At 37.3% G+C, this 16,898-nt stretch overlaps 1 protein-coding gene across 1 annotated transcript in view; it reads left to right on the forward strand.

The window, feature by feature from the left end:
• SLC12A5 (solute carrier family 12 member 5) overlaps window positions 1–16,898 on the forward strand; it is a 1,753,644-nt gene that overhangs the window by 1,711,456 nt on the left and 25,290 nt on the right. Inside the window, exon 25 of the mRNA XM_044090243.1 lies at window positions 2,624–2,757. Within this exon, the coding sequence (XP_043946178.1) occupies window positions 2,624–2,757 (134 nt within the window). The remainder of the gene's footprint in view (window positions 1–2,623; window positions 2,758–16,898) is intronic.

Here is a 16,898-nt window from a genome sequence, read left to right on the forward strand (position 1 = left end):
TGGAACGAAATAAGTAGCAGCCTTATCCTGATGTTTTGTGTGTCATGCATTTTATATGTATAATTCAGAACAAACTAAAGTAAATTGGCCAAGACTGTTCATCAATAACTGTATTTGGTTAATCATAAACCCAAAATTCAGTGTGCATAGTGTAGAATATATTTCTGGGCTCAAAAAATCAAACTATTTTGTATGCAACAGTCTGAAATTTCCAGACGTTTTATGCCATCTGCCCATTATTCTAGAAGAATACAATGCCAACAGAGGTAAAACAAATGCAGTGAATTCCTCAATGCAACTACCGGGTATAACATTCCAGTTCAGAACTCAAGGAAATGTGCTTAAATGTATTGTCATATTTTGTCTTATTTTTCATAAAGAAGACGTGTTAGCATTGCATTAGTGCCATGTGCAACATAGACTGGATATAATATTTCTTTAAGTGTTTGTCATGCAAGCTGCTGTGCTACGTTAGGCCAAACCATAAATGTTCATACAGACACATTTAAAGATTTTGTCTCCCAATTTTCCAGTCATATAATGTTATCATTGTGATAGCATCATTTCAGACATAGAGTGGGCATGACTTTAAAACGTTTGACTAGGTAAATAGTCCTTTTACAAAAGGTGCCAAGTAAAAGGTAGAATGTCATTTCTTATGTCTTATGCCAAACTTCTCAAGATTGTGTATTACCCAGTTATGAAATATTCCCTATGATGCATTGCTGAAACGGTAATGTTGTTTAATGTAAATACTCAAGTAAGCAGTTTGGTGGAATTGTCATATTAATGCACAGAAGAACTTAAATCCATGTTACCTAACTTCTTTAGGAGGCACAAGGCACACCAAGAGTCTTTGCACAAGAAAATAAGTTTTTCATTTGGTCCTCTATCCATACACGTACTTTCCTTCAAAGTCAGGCAGGTTTTATTTTTTAAGCGTTTGAATTAGTGTAGACTAACAAGGGTAGACTGTAGCATTGCAGAGAAGATCTTACTTATGACCTTTAATGTACTGGGTCATATGCACTAGCTAAAACTAGACCACCACTAACATATTCAGACACTTTGCACCTCTGCCAGTAGGACAGATATCAAAACCCATTTAATTTAACTATTACCAACTGCAAAATTATCTAAATACATCAGAAACATTTTTATTTTAGACAAGGAGTATATAGACAAAAAAAAAAAAACAATTATGTGAGCTCGTTTATGTCCAACATCTTCTTTCCTAGGGCAGGAGTCATAACGCTATCCTGGTTAGAAACAGTGCTTTGCCCCTACTCCTAACACTGGTGGCTGAGGTCACGGGGATGCTGCATTTAGCTGCATAATTTGCATTGTTCCCTTCCAATGTGCCAAGATATGATGAGAATAACTACTGTAAGTACAAAGTGAAAGAACTTGCAAATGGGAAACTGAATGGGTCTTCATATAATTATATACAATCTCCTTATGTTATTGCTTGTCAGCCAATGTTTTTGGAGCCTTTGGATGGGTTTCAGAAAACACATACACACACACACACACACACACACACACACACACACACACACACACACACACACACACACTTTGTCAAATTTTAAGCACTATCTCATGCACAGGAGTATGCGTTAGTTTAAGAAGATGTTTCCCTGTTTTTTTAACAAACCTGTATAAAAGAACATTACGTATAAACAAATTAAAATATTCAAGAGATATCATATTTCAAATTACAATTTCTTGTCGGTATTTTGCATACTGCAGACCTATCATCATAGTCTTTCTGCTGGCTAAAATCAAATAGATATCATGCTTTAGTCGAGTTTCCAAGATAGACACTGTAAACATTAAGAAAGAAATACCCTTAGTGGATCTCTGATTTTGACAGCAAAGTAGGAAACCTGTGTTAGATCCTTAGTGCTTACAAGGTGAGGACCACTCATCACATCACTCCCTAATCATGTCCTTAGCCACAGCAGGGCACATTCTGACATAATGTATGCCAAGTGTTTTGTGAAAATGAGCAACCTTTGTGGCTGTAACCTGACATGTTGCTGTAACCTTAACAAACTTGTTTTATGTATGAGTTCACCAAGCAGATATGTTCTGTGCATGAGTTGTATAGATTACAGCCCACCCCCATGAAAATGTAGTTTGTTCTGCTAAAAAATATATAGAATGAAGTGTTTTGGTTATCCATGTACATTTTTATCATAGAGGAATTTTTTACCTAAACTCATGCACAATGTGGCATGCTTACTGCTAGTAAAACGCTAAGGCAGAAAAGAAGCTAGAGCATGAATCTGTAGCACTGTCCTTTGTACAGTAGCGACAAGTTATATGTCAATGGTTTAGATGATGTCAGTGCTTTCTGACAGTGAGGCAACAGAAGTTTGGGTGAGAACTCTATTCCTTTTTGTTATACATAGCTTCTTATGTACCACTTATGAATCGAGCCTGTTTCTTGACAGTTAATTTGTGCTGGCGTGCATGTATTCAGTTTCCTTGTTTCAGATTAAACATATGACTAACATGTTTATATCAAACTGCAATTTATAAATTCTGAAAAGGTAAGGCAGATGTTCCTCTTTTGAGCAACAGCTTTAATTTTAATATGCATTTTTCTTCTCACTAGAAACCAGTCAAATGTTCGACGGATGCACACTGCAGTAAGGCTCAACGAGGTAATAGTAAAGAAGTCTCACGATGCAAAACTGGTGCTTCTGAACATGCCTGGTCCACCTAAAAATAAAATGGGAGATGAAAACTGTATCCTTTCAAATTATCTAAGAGAAAGCGTCAGGAGGCTAGTGAGATAATTATGAGTATGGCTTCCTGTTTTAAGCCATCAGTTGATTTCAAGAAGTAGATTTCAAAGCCCAGAACCAATAAGTAGAAATAAAGGAGAAGTGAGACCAATACAAGAAATGGAAGAATATGAACGCATGAAAGTAGTACTACAGCCTTAAAAAGCCATTACAAGCCACTTAGATTCCAGTATTTTCCTAGTTTAGAAGCAATGTTGAAATTGTTTTAGATAGGCTGTATGGAAACACATAACATCTAGAGATATTGCTAATGTTTATTGAGTTTACTTCATCTGGATGAATTCAAAGGCAATGACACCATGTTACAAACCCACCATATAAAAATGCATTATTCTAAACACTAAATATCCAGAGCTAGAACAAACCAAAAGTAACAGTGAAAACAGTTAAAGAAATGAGTAAACATAACATAAGCATGCAATAATGTTCAACAGGGATTTTGTGAGGCCCTAACCCCAGAAGGTTCATTAGATCCCATATAATACCGACCCTGGACAGCATTATTGCCCTTAGAAAATACGTTCTGTTTTAAATTGGTTTGCTTTGTTTTTATTATTAGTACTACTTTTTTATACTTTTCATGTAAAATAGCACTTCTGCCTAAGGCTTCATAGTTGCTTTAGAACATGTATCTGCTGTTGGAGGATGTACATTACATCCAAAATATACATACATGATATATACCTATATAACTATATCTATATTTTTATATACAGGTGCAGGGAACTGTATACCTACACCATCACCTGTTTAGTCAACATCATTTGGTCGACACAATCAGATGACCAACAGATGTGTGAGATCGACAATTCCTGGATAGGGGAATATTCACTTCCCTGGGGATTGTACCATCTCAGAGTTAGTATATATAATTAGCAAAGAGTATGGTGGCACAGCCCCTCACATGCAGTTGCAGAAGTTTGCCAGAACATGTGCAAAACATGCCAGTCTTTGTTCTTTTGACATTTTTGCATTGATCATCTGAATGTCAGTGTTGGTGTGCAATCTAGTGCCCTACACCTATATATATATATATATATATATATATATATATATATATATATACACACACACACACACACACACACACACACATATATATCAATAGATAGCTATAGATATATATCTATCTATCTATGTATATAGCTATATAACTATCTATTTATTTATATATATATATATATATATATATATATATATATATATATATATATATCGATAGATACACACACACATATGCACACACACACACACACACACACACACACACACACACACACACACACACACACACACACACACACACACACACACACACACACACACACACACACACACACACACACACTGAGTTTAATATATACACACACGCTAAGAGATACAGACAGAGTCTCTCACAAAAGAGAAGAAGGACCCATTGTGACCATCACAACATTCAACAGCAGAGGTATGGGTGCAGCAGACAACCAACAGCAGCTGCATCACACCGCTGCAGATGATGTTGTTGATAGCATGCATCATTGCAGACAATGCAGAAAAGTCTACTTCACTTCTGTAGACACTGACTTATAGATAGGTGGTGCTGCTGCATCACAATGATGAACGTTCAAGTGTGTCTGCTTAAAAGTGTGCATGGCTAGGAAGCGTATGGTACTTGTGACTGCTTGCCTAATATTATTCCTATGCTTCTGTGTTAACAAGTGATGCTTGCACTGTTATCTAATAGCTACGCTGGGCAATGCATGATCAAGTCACACTGTGCAACCAACATATCTACATACACCACACAGAAAGGGGGGGGGAGCTGTGAAAGTTACAACCATCATCATTTACACAGGTTGTTGGAGACACATGTACACATGGTAATTTAAATTCCCAGAGATTGCAAGACCACAGGTTAATGTAAACAGAGACAGAAATCATAGGAAGGGTAGTATCATGTCACATATGAACCCTCAGTTGTGTAGGAAGTTTCCACTACAACACTGTGTGGTGTGTGCAGTGTGACAGGGAGTTATAGAAGAGGCACTACATGAATGTGCATGATGACCGTGGTACCATGAAGGCTGTGCGGGCAGAGATGACCCCTGTCACATGGATTTTGTAGAACTGGTGTAACAGGACATGTGCAGCAGATTACCATGAAGTTGTTCTCCCTGTGTGGTCCTGTGGCATGACTGACCCCACCATTGATGTCTATGTGGTGGAATTACAACCAAACAGGTATGGAATGTGTACTTTGTGACTACTACTTGATGCAACTACTATTGTTATGTACATGCTTGCAGCATTGGTTAACATCGTCATGGAAGTGGGCATAGCAGACACATATCCCACCACGAAGTGCAAAATGCCAATCATAGCATTGTCCCTAGACTCCTTGGCTTGTGTGGGGACTTTGGTCCCCACAAAATGAACTACTGGATAACATTTCCATAACTGCAATACTGCAAGGAAGAGAGAATACAGATATTTCTTGTGCTCTTTGAAAACATGATCTCAGTTATTATATATTGCTTTGGGAGACTTTACATAAGGGAGTACAATGGGAGATTGCATCACCTGCTAAAAAAGTTTGCATGATCTTTGTATTGGATTTATGCAGTGATAATAGTGTGCTTACATTTTTCTGAAATCTGTGATTCAGAGTGTACAAACAAGTATTGCATCTGTCTTGAAATTTGGCATTGATTGTAACATATTTTTTAAAGTTTGAACTTTTATTACTTCAAGTAAACCCAAATTAAGATAGACCTAAGCGAGCAAGTTTATGTTTGCCTCTTTCCCAAGTCTGTACTCACTTAAGGATGGTAATCATTTATGCTGCTATTTGAGATGGTACATACTGCATTGGGGTGACAGAGCCACATTCAAAGGAGACTGGATGAAACAGCAATATAAAGTCAGAAGCACTTGCATGGAGTATCAGGGAAGGAGGGAGTGCTGGGTAAGAGAGCAGGAGTTAAAATGGGTAAGGTATTCAGGATGTGAAATGGTGACACAGGGAGGGAGGCAGGGAGTGCTAGATAAGAGGGCAGAGGTTAAAATAGGTAAGTATTCAGGATGTGAAAAGGTGACATGATTCAGGATATTATGGTGGGACTGCAGCATCTTTAGAAAGATGACCTTGTTAAAGGAAGAATTCAGATAGATTATGGAATGAATGGTATCAGAGGACTGATGCCAAAAGGAGAGGAGGACCAACGAAGAGGCATTTTCTGCAGGTTATAGACAAGCTGACACCTAGAGACTTTATGTGATCATAGGTGTCATGTCAGGAAGTTTAATAAATAACACAAAGTGACAGGAGCTGAGGTTTGACCCCCAGTATAGATATATTCCAACTGAATTTTTTATAAGTAACGGTGGATCACATGCCTAATGCTAATAACTAGAGCTGGCTGATTGCCAATACAGTTACTTACTTAATATTCTTTATGCCCTATTTTAATGCAAAAATGTAAATCTATACTTTATATCTATTTGGTAGCCTAATTTTTTTTAATTTATCCAGTCAGGTTCCATTTTCTCAATATTTGTGGGACCTTTAAAAATTAAATTTCAGCTGCAAGAGGATTAAAAAGAGGTTTATTTTATTATAAATTAGTGATCTCATGCATGAGGATGTGCTCATCTTTAAGCTACTTTTTTAACTTTCAAAAATGGTTTGCACATGATTTTTAACTCGGGAACACATCTGTTTAGTTTCTTCGGTGATCTACCAGATATAGAGTATTCAGCTGAACTATTGATATGGAACATCTGGTCTTGTTTCTGAGACAGTTCTTGCTATGATACGATCTCACTAGGTGACACAACTTAAGGAGAGTCTCCTTATCCCTCTCTCTGAGGCTTCTGCCTCTGTGACACTTCTGATTGCTCATCTTTCTAGAACTTTTACTGTTTGGATAGTGCTCACTACTTTTCCATTAGACTGAGAACAGCACGGACTGACCTTTATATGTTTGAACCTTCATTCGTGCACATATCTTTTGAATTCTTGAATTGTGCATTGCAGATCACTGTCATATAAGAGAACATCAGGTATAACTGTTTTAGAAAATAAAGGCTTTCATGCATTATTCAAATATTCACTTTTGTGTTTGTCAGAAGTATTGTTTCTGACAGACATAGTGTCAAAATCTAATATGTGCTGCATATTAGATATGTGGCATTTGACAGACATAGTGTCAAAATCTAATATGTGCTGCATATTAGATATGTGGCTTCTGTGAGCTAGAAAAAAATCTGTACTCACTCAATGGCATGGACTGTGTGGAACTACGTACAGTGGCATTTCATCCTTTAATTTTGTGATGATATAGATTGCAGGCAATACAACTCTGTAAATTCCCAGTATAAGCATAATGTCCTGCAACTACCTGTAACATGATGATCTATAACTATATAATAACAGCAATAAATGAAAATTATATAGATTTAACATCAACCTTTGATAGGGTCATACATAAAACACTGATCAATGAATTAGAAGAACTATGCATTGATGTAATCTTGACAAGATGGATAGCTGTATGGCTTACAAATAGGACATGGCAAGTATCATACAGCAAGTGGACAGGTGAAATTTTAGGTTACAGTCAGGGTTCCCACAGGGATCTGTCCTAGCCTCATACTTGTTTAGAATGTATCTTTCAGATCTATCTTTTTCATCCGAGGTGTTCTACTGTCTGTATGCAGTTGACTTGAAATTGGGTAAACTGATTACATGTGTTACAGATAGAGTTTGTCTGCAAATATAACTTGACTAAATTGACCATTTGGGCACAGGAGAATAATGTGCTGATAAATACATCAAAAATTAAACATGAGATTTGGAATACATATATTTAAGGGTGAGTATTACAACATGCAGTGATTGCAACTTTAGATTCATTTAAGGTCCAGGTTGTGTGAGTAGATACAGCTTTGAGTTTTTCTAATCATATCAATCAATTGATTAATGATTGTTATAGAACTATAGGTTGTACAATTGTATATTCTAGGAAATCATAAATGTTGAAATCACGGTTTGCAAGTTACATTAGGCCCAAACTAGAATATGGAAAAAAAATACAGAATAACATTATGGAAACCTTATAAGAAAATAAGCATGAATAAATTGGAAAGAGTACAGTGGAAATATACCAGGGCAGCCACGGTGGTGCAGCAGTTATCATTGCCGCCTCACAGCAAGAGGTTCTATGGTTCAATCCTCGGCTGGGGTGCCTTCTGTGTGAAGTCTGCATGTCCTCCCTGTGGTCACGTGGGTTTCCTCCGGGTGCTCCGGTTTCCTCCCACATCCCAAAAACATGCTGTTGGTGGATTGGACACTCTAAATTGGCCCTAGGCCAATGTGTGTGTGCCTTCTGTGGAAGGTTGGGTGCCGGGCTGGCAACTCGTCACCATAAAACTCCACTGCCAATCATGAGCGGACAGGTGATCTGCTGTGGCAATCCCTAACTGGGAAAAAGCCTGAAGAAGAACAGTGGAAATATACCAAGGACATCACTGAATGTGAAAATTTAAGTTATTATGAAAGACTAAAATATCTGAACTTGTACAGTGTCTCATACAGATATCAAAGAGGAAACCTTATTTAGGTAAACAAGTTATTTAGAGACAACAACCTCTGGGAATATTTCACATTATAAAAAAGTAGTTGATAATCATCAGACAACCTATGCAGAAGATTATACAGCAATGAGAGATGTACTAATTGGTCTCTGAGACAGTAGCTGATGCATGGAGTAGACTATCAAATTATATTAAAGCAAGCACTTGTTTAGATTTTTTTAAGAACAACTTGGACACTTATTATGGGAATTACTGTTTTGGTATATTGGTAGGCAAGAAGGGCATTATTGTCCATGCCTGAAATATTTGTACGTATGTGCGTTTTTCTTGCTTTGTACTTTACTTTTCCCAAATGTGATTCATGCATCCTCTCAAACAGTTGTTTTCTCCAATGACTGAGAACCATTATTTTTTTCAGCTTTGAACAAAGCCCTGGACACAGCCCTTTCTTCCTTAAAAGAAAGATAAGGCTTGAATTTATTTTCTCACTGAAGACTTTTCTCAGGCAATACTTTCACTATTGTGTCTTTCAGTAGATACATTTCTAAATAAGTATCAGTACAATCACTTCTGATTTATTGTTACTGGTAACTAAGGATTAATCAAAATAATATCTAATTCTTCTACCCATTTTTATACTCTGCTCAACATACGTGTTATGCATAATTCCTTGCCTAGTCTGTATTTTAGTATCAATTCATACTTCTGTAGATTAAGAAACATCCTACTTAATCTTGGAGTTACTTCATCAAATACTTTTTGAACATGCTTTGCAAGCGTTTTGGGGCTGTTACCTCCTGAACCTCTTTACCAGTATTTATCACCCGCACAGGATAAGATTTGATCTGATTGTGATGTTCTCTTGGGAAGCTTCTTAAACCACTAAACAAATCATCATTCATGCAGGATATCACTGATATGATTGCACATGGGGTCAAGGAAAGCTCTGTGATTGTGTGAATGACTGCATGCACATGTAGTCTTAGCTCTTTCTTTGTTGATACTTTAAACATTTCTAGCTTTCCCTAAGCCAAATGACCCAAACTATTCTTAAAGTGCAACTGTTTGAAAAAGAAGTGTGCACATTTTTGTATTGTCAGGTCTGGAATTTTTGACCACTGGTGTCACTTTGTGGCTAAAATAGGTTAACAACCTATATGTAGTTTTCTCTTAAGAGCCATCTAGCTCTAGTTGTTTAAAAGTATTTTCTGACAGAATATTACACTCTCCACCTGTTTTTAGTTTAAATTCTACTTTCTGTCCAGTACTTTGAAGTATTTTCCAACAGTATGACCCACATTCGTAACTTAATGTTTCATATGCATTTTCAGATTTCAGATTACTTGCTATATTTCTATAGTACACCAGTTTAATTTAACATTTCTGTTCAAGAGCATGCATATTCTTTTGAACTTGCTTGTTTTTGCACATTTTGGATAAATGCCACTTTCGAGCCCATATTCTATAAGACTGACTAAAGGCTGGAGAATGTCTCATTTTGGGTGCCTGTTATTCCATTGACAGTTTTTTATCGAGTGCTGAATGACTGAAAGAAAATCATTAAAACAAATGTTGCCAACAGTGGAGTTTTCTCCACTGTTGTGCAACCTCAAAATAGGCATATTTAAGTTTAAGTGTGGGGGGTGTGCCCCCCATTTGAGATGTGGAAGGGGGCTTGGCCCCCTGCAAAAGAACTTACCTCTGAGGTTCAACAAAAGTTATTTTGTTACTTTTATTTTGATCATTCATCACTAGGTAAAAGCACTGTTTATCAATCAACATGTATCCTTCCTTTCTTGCTTATAGCCACACTCACTGAAAGCTTGGATAAAAAGCCTGTTCTCTATTTTTTTATTACTGTCTATTTACTTATATTTTGTTATGCCCATGTCCTTTGACTTCTTCAGATAAGTCTTTAAAGTGTGTACTAGTCACTTTTCACAACCATGTATTTTAAAAAAGTCAGGCCTGGTGATAGTCTTCTTTTTTCAACATTTCCTGTACAACTAATTATTCTATCTCTTATCAGCGAATCATAAAGTTTGCCAGACTTAATAGCTTTGGCCCTATTCTACTGCTTAGTAACATAAGCATCAATAGTCTTTGTAGGGCCTTGAACTTTTGTGAAGAAGAATGTCTAATATGTGACACATTCTTTCTCGGCTGACAATATTTACTATTTTTTTTTCTCTGAATGTTAATATTTTATCTTTCTTTTTCTTTTTTCAAGAAAAGTAGGAGTTAAATATCTTTACCCCACCACCACAAAAATATATACTTAATGCAACACGCTCTCCCACTTCAGATATTCCAGCTAATCCATGTGCAGTGATGAGTGAATTAAATTTCTGGAACCAAAGCTTATGGTTTTCTGCCAAATATCCTTCTAGTGAAATAATTCCAGAAGGATGTGTTTAAGACATTTCCCCTGTGAATTATACATCTAAGCTTCTGAAAACATAAACTCATGAGAAGTGTATTTATTTAGTTCAGCTTGATATTTCATCATCCTCTTAAATCACACCATGTTGAAAATCTTAATAGAGTCAGGAGATGTGGACTAACCTCCATGACAACTATATTCCAAAAGATTTCTCTAGAATATATGATACATTCCATGGCATGCTAATAATTTGCATTAAAGTTGTACTGCCTGTACTCTTCAGTGGAATAATAGGGTTTCTAGGAAAAACTGATGGATTGCTACCACAGTGGGCTGGTAGGAAGGATAATGCTGGAAAGACAATGAATGTCAGGTGATTCAGAAACTCAGAAAATTATGGAAAGTAGACAGGCTAAAAGGATTTGGTGAATGACTGTGGGTTTGAAAGCAGAGATTTGACTCAGGGAAAAGTGCTGATGAATATCTGTGAGGAATAGGAAGGTATGTCTTCAAAAAGCATATTCTTCTTTCTTCTTCTTCCGACTGCTCCCGTTAGGGGTCGCCACAGCAGATCAACTGTTTCCATTTCTTCCAATCCTCTGCAACTTGCTCTGTCACACCAACCACCTGCATGCCCTCTCTCATCACATCCATAAACCTTATCTTGGGCCTTCCTCTTTTCCTGTTACCTAGCAGCTTCATCCTTAGCATCTTTTTCCCAATATACTCTGCATCCCTCCTCAGCACATGTCCAAACCAACGTAATCTTGCCTCTCTGGCTTGTCTCCAAATCTTCCAACCTGGGCCAACCCTCTAATATACTTATTCCTAATCTTGTCCATCCTCTTCACACCCAGTGCAAATCTTAACATCTTCATCTCTGCCACATCAAGCTCTGACTCCTGCCTTTTTGTCAATGCCACTGTCTCCAACCCATATAACATAGCTGGTCTCACTACCCTCTTGTAGACCTTCCCTTTCACTCTTACTGGTACTCGTCTGTCACAAATCACTCCTGACACTCTTCTCCACCCACTCCATCCTGCCTATACCCTCTTCTTCACCTCTCTTCCACACTCACCATTACTCTGAACTGTTGATCCCAAGTACTTAAACTCATCCACCTTTGCCACCTCTACTCCCTGCATCCTCACCATTCCTCTATCCTCCCTCTCATTCACACACATATATTCTGTCTTAGTCCTGCTGACCTTCATTCCTCTTCTCTCTAGAGCATATCTCCACCTCTCCAGGGTCTCCTCCACCTGTTCCTTACTCTCACTACATATCATAATGTCATCTGCAAACATCATAGTCTACGGGGACTCCTGTCTGATCTCGTCTGTCAACCTGTCTATCACCATTGCAAATAAGAAAGGGCTCAGAGCTCATCCTTGATGTAATCCCACCGCCACCTTAAACGAATCTGTCACTCCCACTGCAGACCTCACCACTGTCACACTACCCTCGTACATATCCTGTACCATGCTTACATACTTCTCTGACACTCCCAACTTCAAAAAGCATATTCTAAAGATTTAAAAAGGAATAAATTGTGATCATGGGAAAATGTAGCAGACACGTCAAATAGAAATGAAAATTAGAGGGGCACCCACCCTGCTTCAGATAGAGTGCTCAAGTTTTTATCACCAGATACATTAGACAGGTCAAGAAAAGGTACAAGGCAAGATGATCTTTGGTGGATAGTGCTGGAAAATCTTAGACAATGAAGCTTTGTACTGCTAAAGGCAACCAATAAAGGAAAAAAAAAACTCGCAACTCTGTGTAAGAGGAGATGAATGACCTAGTAAGGGAGTCTGTTGAGGTGTGGGAATGTACAACAGAGACGATCATCAAAATTCACAGTAAAGTATAAAGTATGTCAGCCTTGCTACCAATACTACCCGAAGATGATGCTGGAAGAGGTATATTAAGGGTTTTAAATGTTTGGTGCATTGGTATGGAAAGTGAGGATCCAGGAAGAAAGTAGACTCTGAAAAGGCACAGGATTATCAAGGTTTTTGTTGGTGACAACTAAGACTTAAGGATGGAAGCAGAGGAACATAAAACAACTGCAGCCCCTCAAAACTAAAACCAGTAAGTGAGTTTGTACTGAAGATGAAGCATAAGTATAGAGAGATGGGGTCAGTGAAGAAGATGGAAGTAAATGTCTATCTGATACATCATGCACACAGTGTTTACTGATGCAGCTGTAATCACTGCAGCCATATTGGAAATGTACACTAAAATAGGTACTAGTTGAATATTGTATTATCTGGATGCATAATGTTTAGGAAGGACATGGAACTCAGTGTGTGCAGTATGTATGTATGTTCAAGAAGGAATATGTGTAGAATAAACAGAAAATGGAAATAATGGTAGAAACAGAAGTGAAGTGCAGACAAAGAAATGATTCATGGTGATGAGAATCCTCTATCCTCTAGCACAAAACTATAACATGGCCATCACAGTAGAAAGGGGTAGCAGGAAATGATTTGGAAGCTGGATTTGAAAAGGAGGCAATGAACCAAAAAAGAAAAGGTAATGTCCTTGAAATGGTCCTTACCAATATACTGTGAGTACGGAGGAGGTGGTAAGGGAGGCAACATGTGGCAGTGACATGTCAAATTATGGAGTGATGTCCATCCGGTAGGGATGGTAAAACAAGGGCAGATGTGTAGGATAACACTGAAGGACAAGCTTCAACCAGTTGTGAAGCTTTATGAGAAAACTTTCATTAATAGATGCTAGGAGTTAACATCAGTGGACCTGTTTTCATAAGCTAGGGGATCTGATTTGTTCTATTTTCTGTGCATGACTTAATATTGTACCTAATCCCACTGAACTAGAATCAGCTTCAGTTGTAACACATTCTGGATTAAAGGAGATCACTATGGATTCTGTAAATTAAGTGTACTTCTGCTTGCGTATGTCTGGCTGATGCCTGTTTTCCCATACAAAATAATTCATTGATAGCTTGTCACTTTATACTATGATAAAGTTAATGTCATTATAGGGAACTTTAATTACCCCAAAATAAATTTGGATATATATATATATATATATATATATATATATATATATATATATATATATATATATATACAATAGTGTAGGAACTATTCAAACTGAATTCTCAGACCTATTATCAGAAATTTATTTGTACAACTTGTTAATTTTCCCACAAGAGAGAGAGGAACATTTTAGGCTTAGTGCTTGCCAGGAAGGGAGATTTGGTTGACACTCACACAGGAGTGGGAACTATGTGGCGATTCTGATCATATAGCTTTAAATCTTTTTATGACCTATGACATCATTAACAGGAGCAAAATAACTGTATGTGATTACACCAAAGTAAATTATGATGCCTTAAGTAATAGAACTGGGAACACAAACTAGCCGCTTTTACATGGTACTGATCATGATGATTGTGTGCATGGAATACATTAAAAGAAATGTGTTTTGAAGCATACACTCCCATAAAGTAAAAGAGGTAAAAGCAATAACAAGATGTCACCATGGCAAACAGCTGGTTTCTTTCTCTTTCGGCTTTTCCTGGTTAGGGATCGCCACAGCGGATCACCTTGTACGCTCATGATTGGCAGTCAAGTTTTACGGTGTCGAGTTGCCAGCCCGGCGTCCAACCTTCCACGGAAGGCACACACTCACACACACTCATGCCTAGGGCCAATTTTAGCATGTCCAATCCACGTGCAGCATGTCTTTGGGGATGTGGGAGGAAACCGGAGCACCTGGAGGAAAGTCACGCTACCACAGGGAGGACATGCAGACTCCGCACAGAAGACATCTCAGCCAAAGATCGAACCGGAGAGCCTCTTGCTGTGAAGCGACAATGCTAACCACTGCACCACCGTGGCCGACCATGGCAAACAGCTGGTAAAAAAGAAATATTCTTACAGGATGCAAAAATGGTATTCAGGTTAGCAAATAAGAGGCAACTGTACATGGTGACAAGAAAAAAATGATTATTAAAATACAACATTAACTGACTTTTTTTACTATGATGACCCTAGGGTGTGCAAGTTAACATCAATGGTTCCATTATGGAAGAGAATGTTAGTCAATTACTGTAGAAAGATGGCTATTATGATAATGGCCATTTTCTGCTTATTGATACAATACCAAGTTGATACTGTATTCAGCAATATTAGAAAAAACTCTGGACATATACACAGTAATTGCCAGTTGTATGGTTAAGAAGTCTTTAGATAATGACAAAGAACACATGTAATACAGCCCTGTAGAATAGTCCCAGACCAGCTTCCAGGGCAATTATTCTTTAAACTTGGGTAAGTTTTACTTTACTCTTTAGCAACTTATTCAGGTCATAGTCCATCCCAAAAGACTGTAAACCTGTTTCAGTGATAGCAATTTACAAAGGTGACACTTGTGATTTTGTATAAAGCTATCAATCTTTTAGTCTAACCTGTATGCTGTGGAAACACTTTGAATTCTATATAGTGATATTAAGTAGCAGTGTCTCATATACGGCATGCAAGGATGTAAATCAACATAGAGTTTGAGTGAGAAGACAAACTTACTTGGTTTTTCTTTCATAAACTGTTATGACATTACTGTAGTTTCTCGCATTTGGAATCAATGTTATTGTGTTGTATTATATTTTTGAAATATTCTGACAGTAAAATGTATTCCAAATATAGACATTTTGTAATACCTGAGGCCAGCATTTATAAATAGTGCTGTGATGTGTTTGCTGTTGGGGGTGTAATTCAAGATGCTGACACCCTAACTTTAAATTTAATGCAGAAGATAGTGCCACTTCCTTCAATTCTGGTTTGATTTTATCAATTGGTGTTATATGTCTATCCCTTTGGACTGCTTTGATACATTGCCTTATGTCTATGCCTGTCCAGACCTGAGCTGGTTGCTTTGGTTTAGATGGTATTGCCAATGGAAATATCCATGCAGTTGGTTTATTTTTTTCTGTTACAATATGTTTTCCTAGTTCCTTAAGGTTTTTCTAGACTTTTCTGCAGATGGAATGGTATTCTTCTGTAAGACTGAGTTAGTGGAGGGATTAAATCACCATTATGGAACTCTAGCCAGTAGTTTTTTTTTGTTTTTTTGCCTGTTTCATTAAACTAGATCAGTTTATCATATCCTAGAAGTAAATTTATATAACCAGTTACTTCCTGGAGCTGTTTCTTGCAATTTATTTAGGAACTGAATAAGGTATAGTACTTTTATTGTAGAATAGCTGAGTAGATATCATCTTTGTTCTTAAGAAAAATTAGTTTTTGCCCAGGCTATATTTTATTTGCAATAGCATCTATTTGGAATTAAAAGTTTAACATAGCGACACGGGTGTAAAAAAAGCAATGCAGATCTCCATTGCTTTTTGTCTCCTTTAAAATAGCGACACATAATAATAAAAAAGCAACGGGATCTTTTCCGATTCCATTTTTTTTTTTAAACCTGTCGCTATATTATGAGTTTAACATAGCGAGACAGCTTAAAAATAAGCAATGGAGATCTCTGTCCCATTTAACCGAGAAAAAGCAACGGAGATCGGAGCTTTCTCTCCTGCTTTTTGCCACAACTCTGATGTACATTAGACTGAACACAAACACACAGACAGGGAGGGGCAGCAAAAGGGCGTTATACAATGCCATTATTTTGTCTTTGTTTGGTCCAAACCCGCCCGTAAAAGTAAATCACCTACCAAGCCTCAGGTTATTGCTATAGTATCCCATTGGCTATATACTGGTTCAATAGAACTGCAAGTGCAAGCATAAACCTGAGTGGTCACAGTTCTAATCTAGGCTTTCGTTTTCATATAATATAGAGTCCTTCATTCACTGTGCCAATAGCCACATGTAAATTTATAAAAGGATGTATATCTTTATGGGTCTAAGTTGGACCTCTGCTTCCGGTTTCTTCTTGTTCAGATTATTCAGCATTGTCTTTACAAAGGTACATTCCTTCTTAGAATTTTTACTTCTGTTTTTTTGTGTTTAATTATTTTGTTATGCAGTTAAACTTTTTTATTTTAAATCATCTCTCTTTATTATTCTACCAGTCTCATTCTTTCAGTTGCCGTGAAATGTTTATCCTACTTTGGTACAGACCTACCCATTCTT

Source organism: Protopterus annectens, chromosome 12.part0 (assembly GCF_019279795.1).
Source record: "Protopterus annectens isolate FY-2018-M chromosome 12.part0, PAN1.0, whole genome shotgun sequence".
NCBI lineage: Eukaryota > Metazoa > Chordata > Ceratodontiformes > Protopteridae > Protopterus > Protopterus annectens.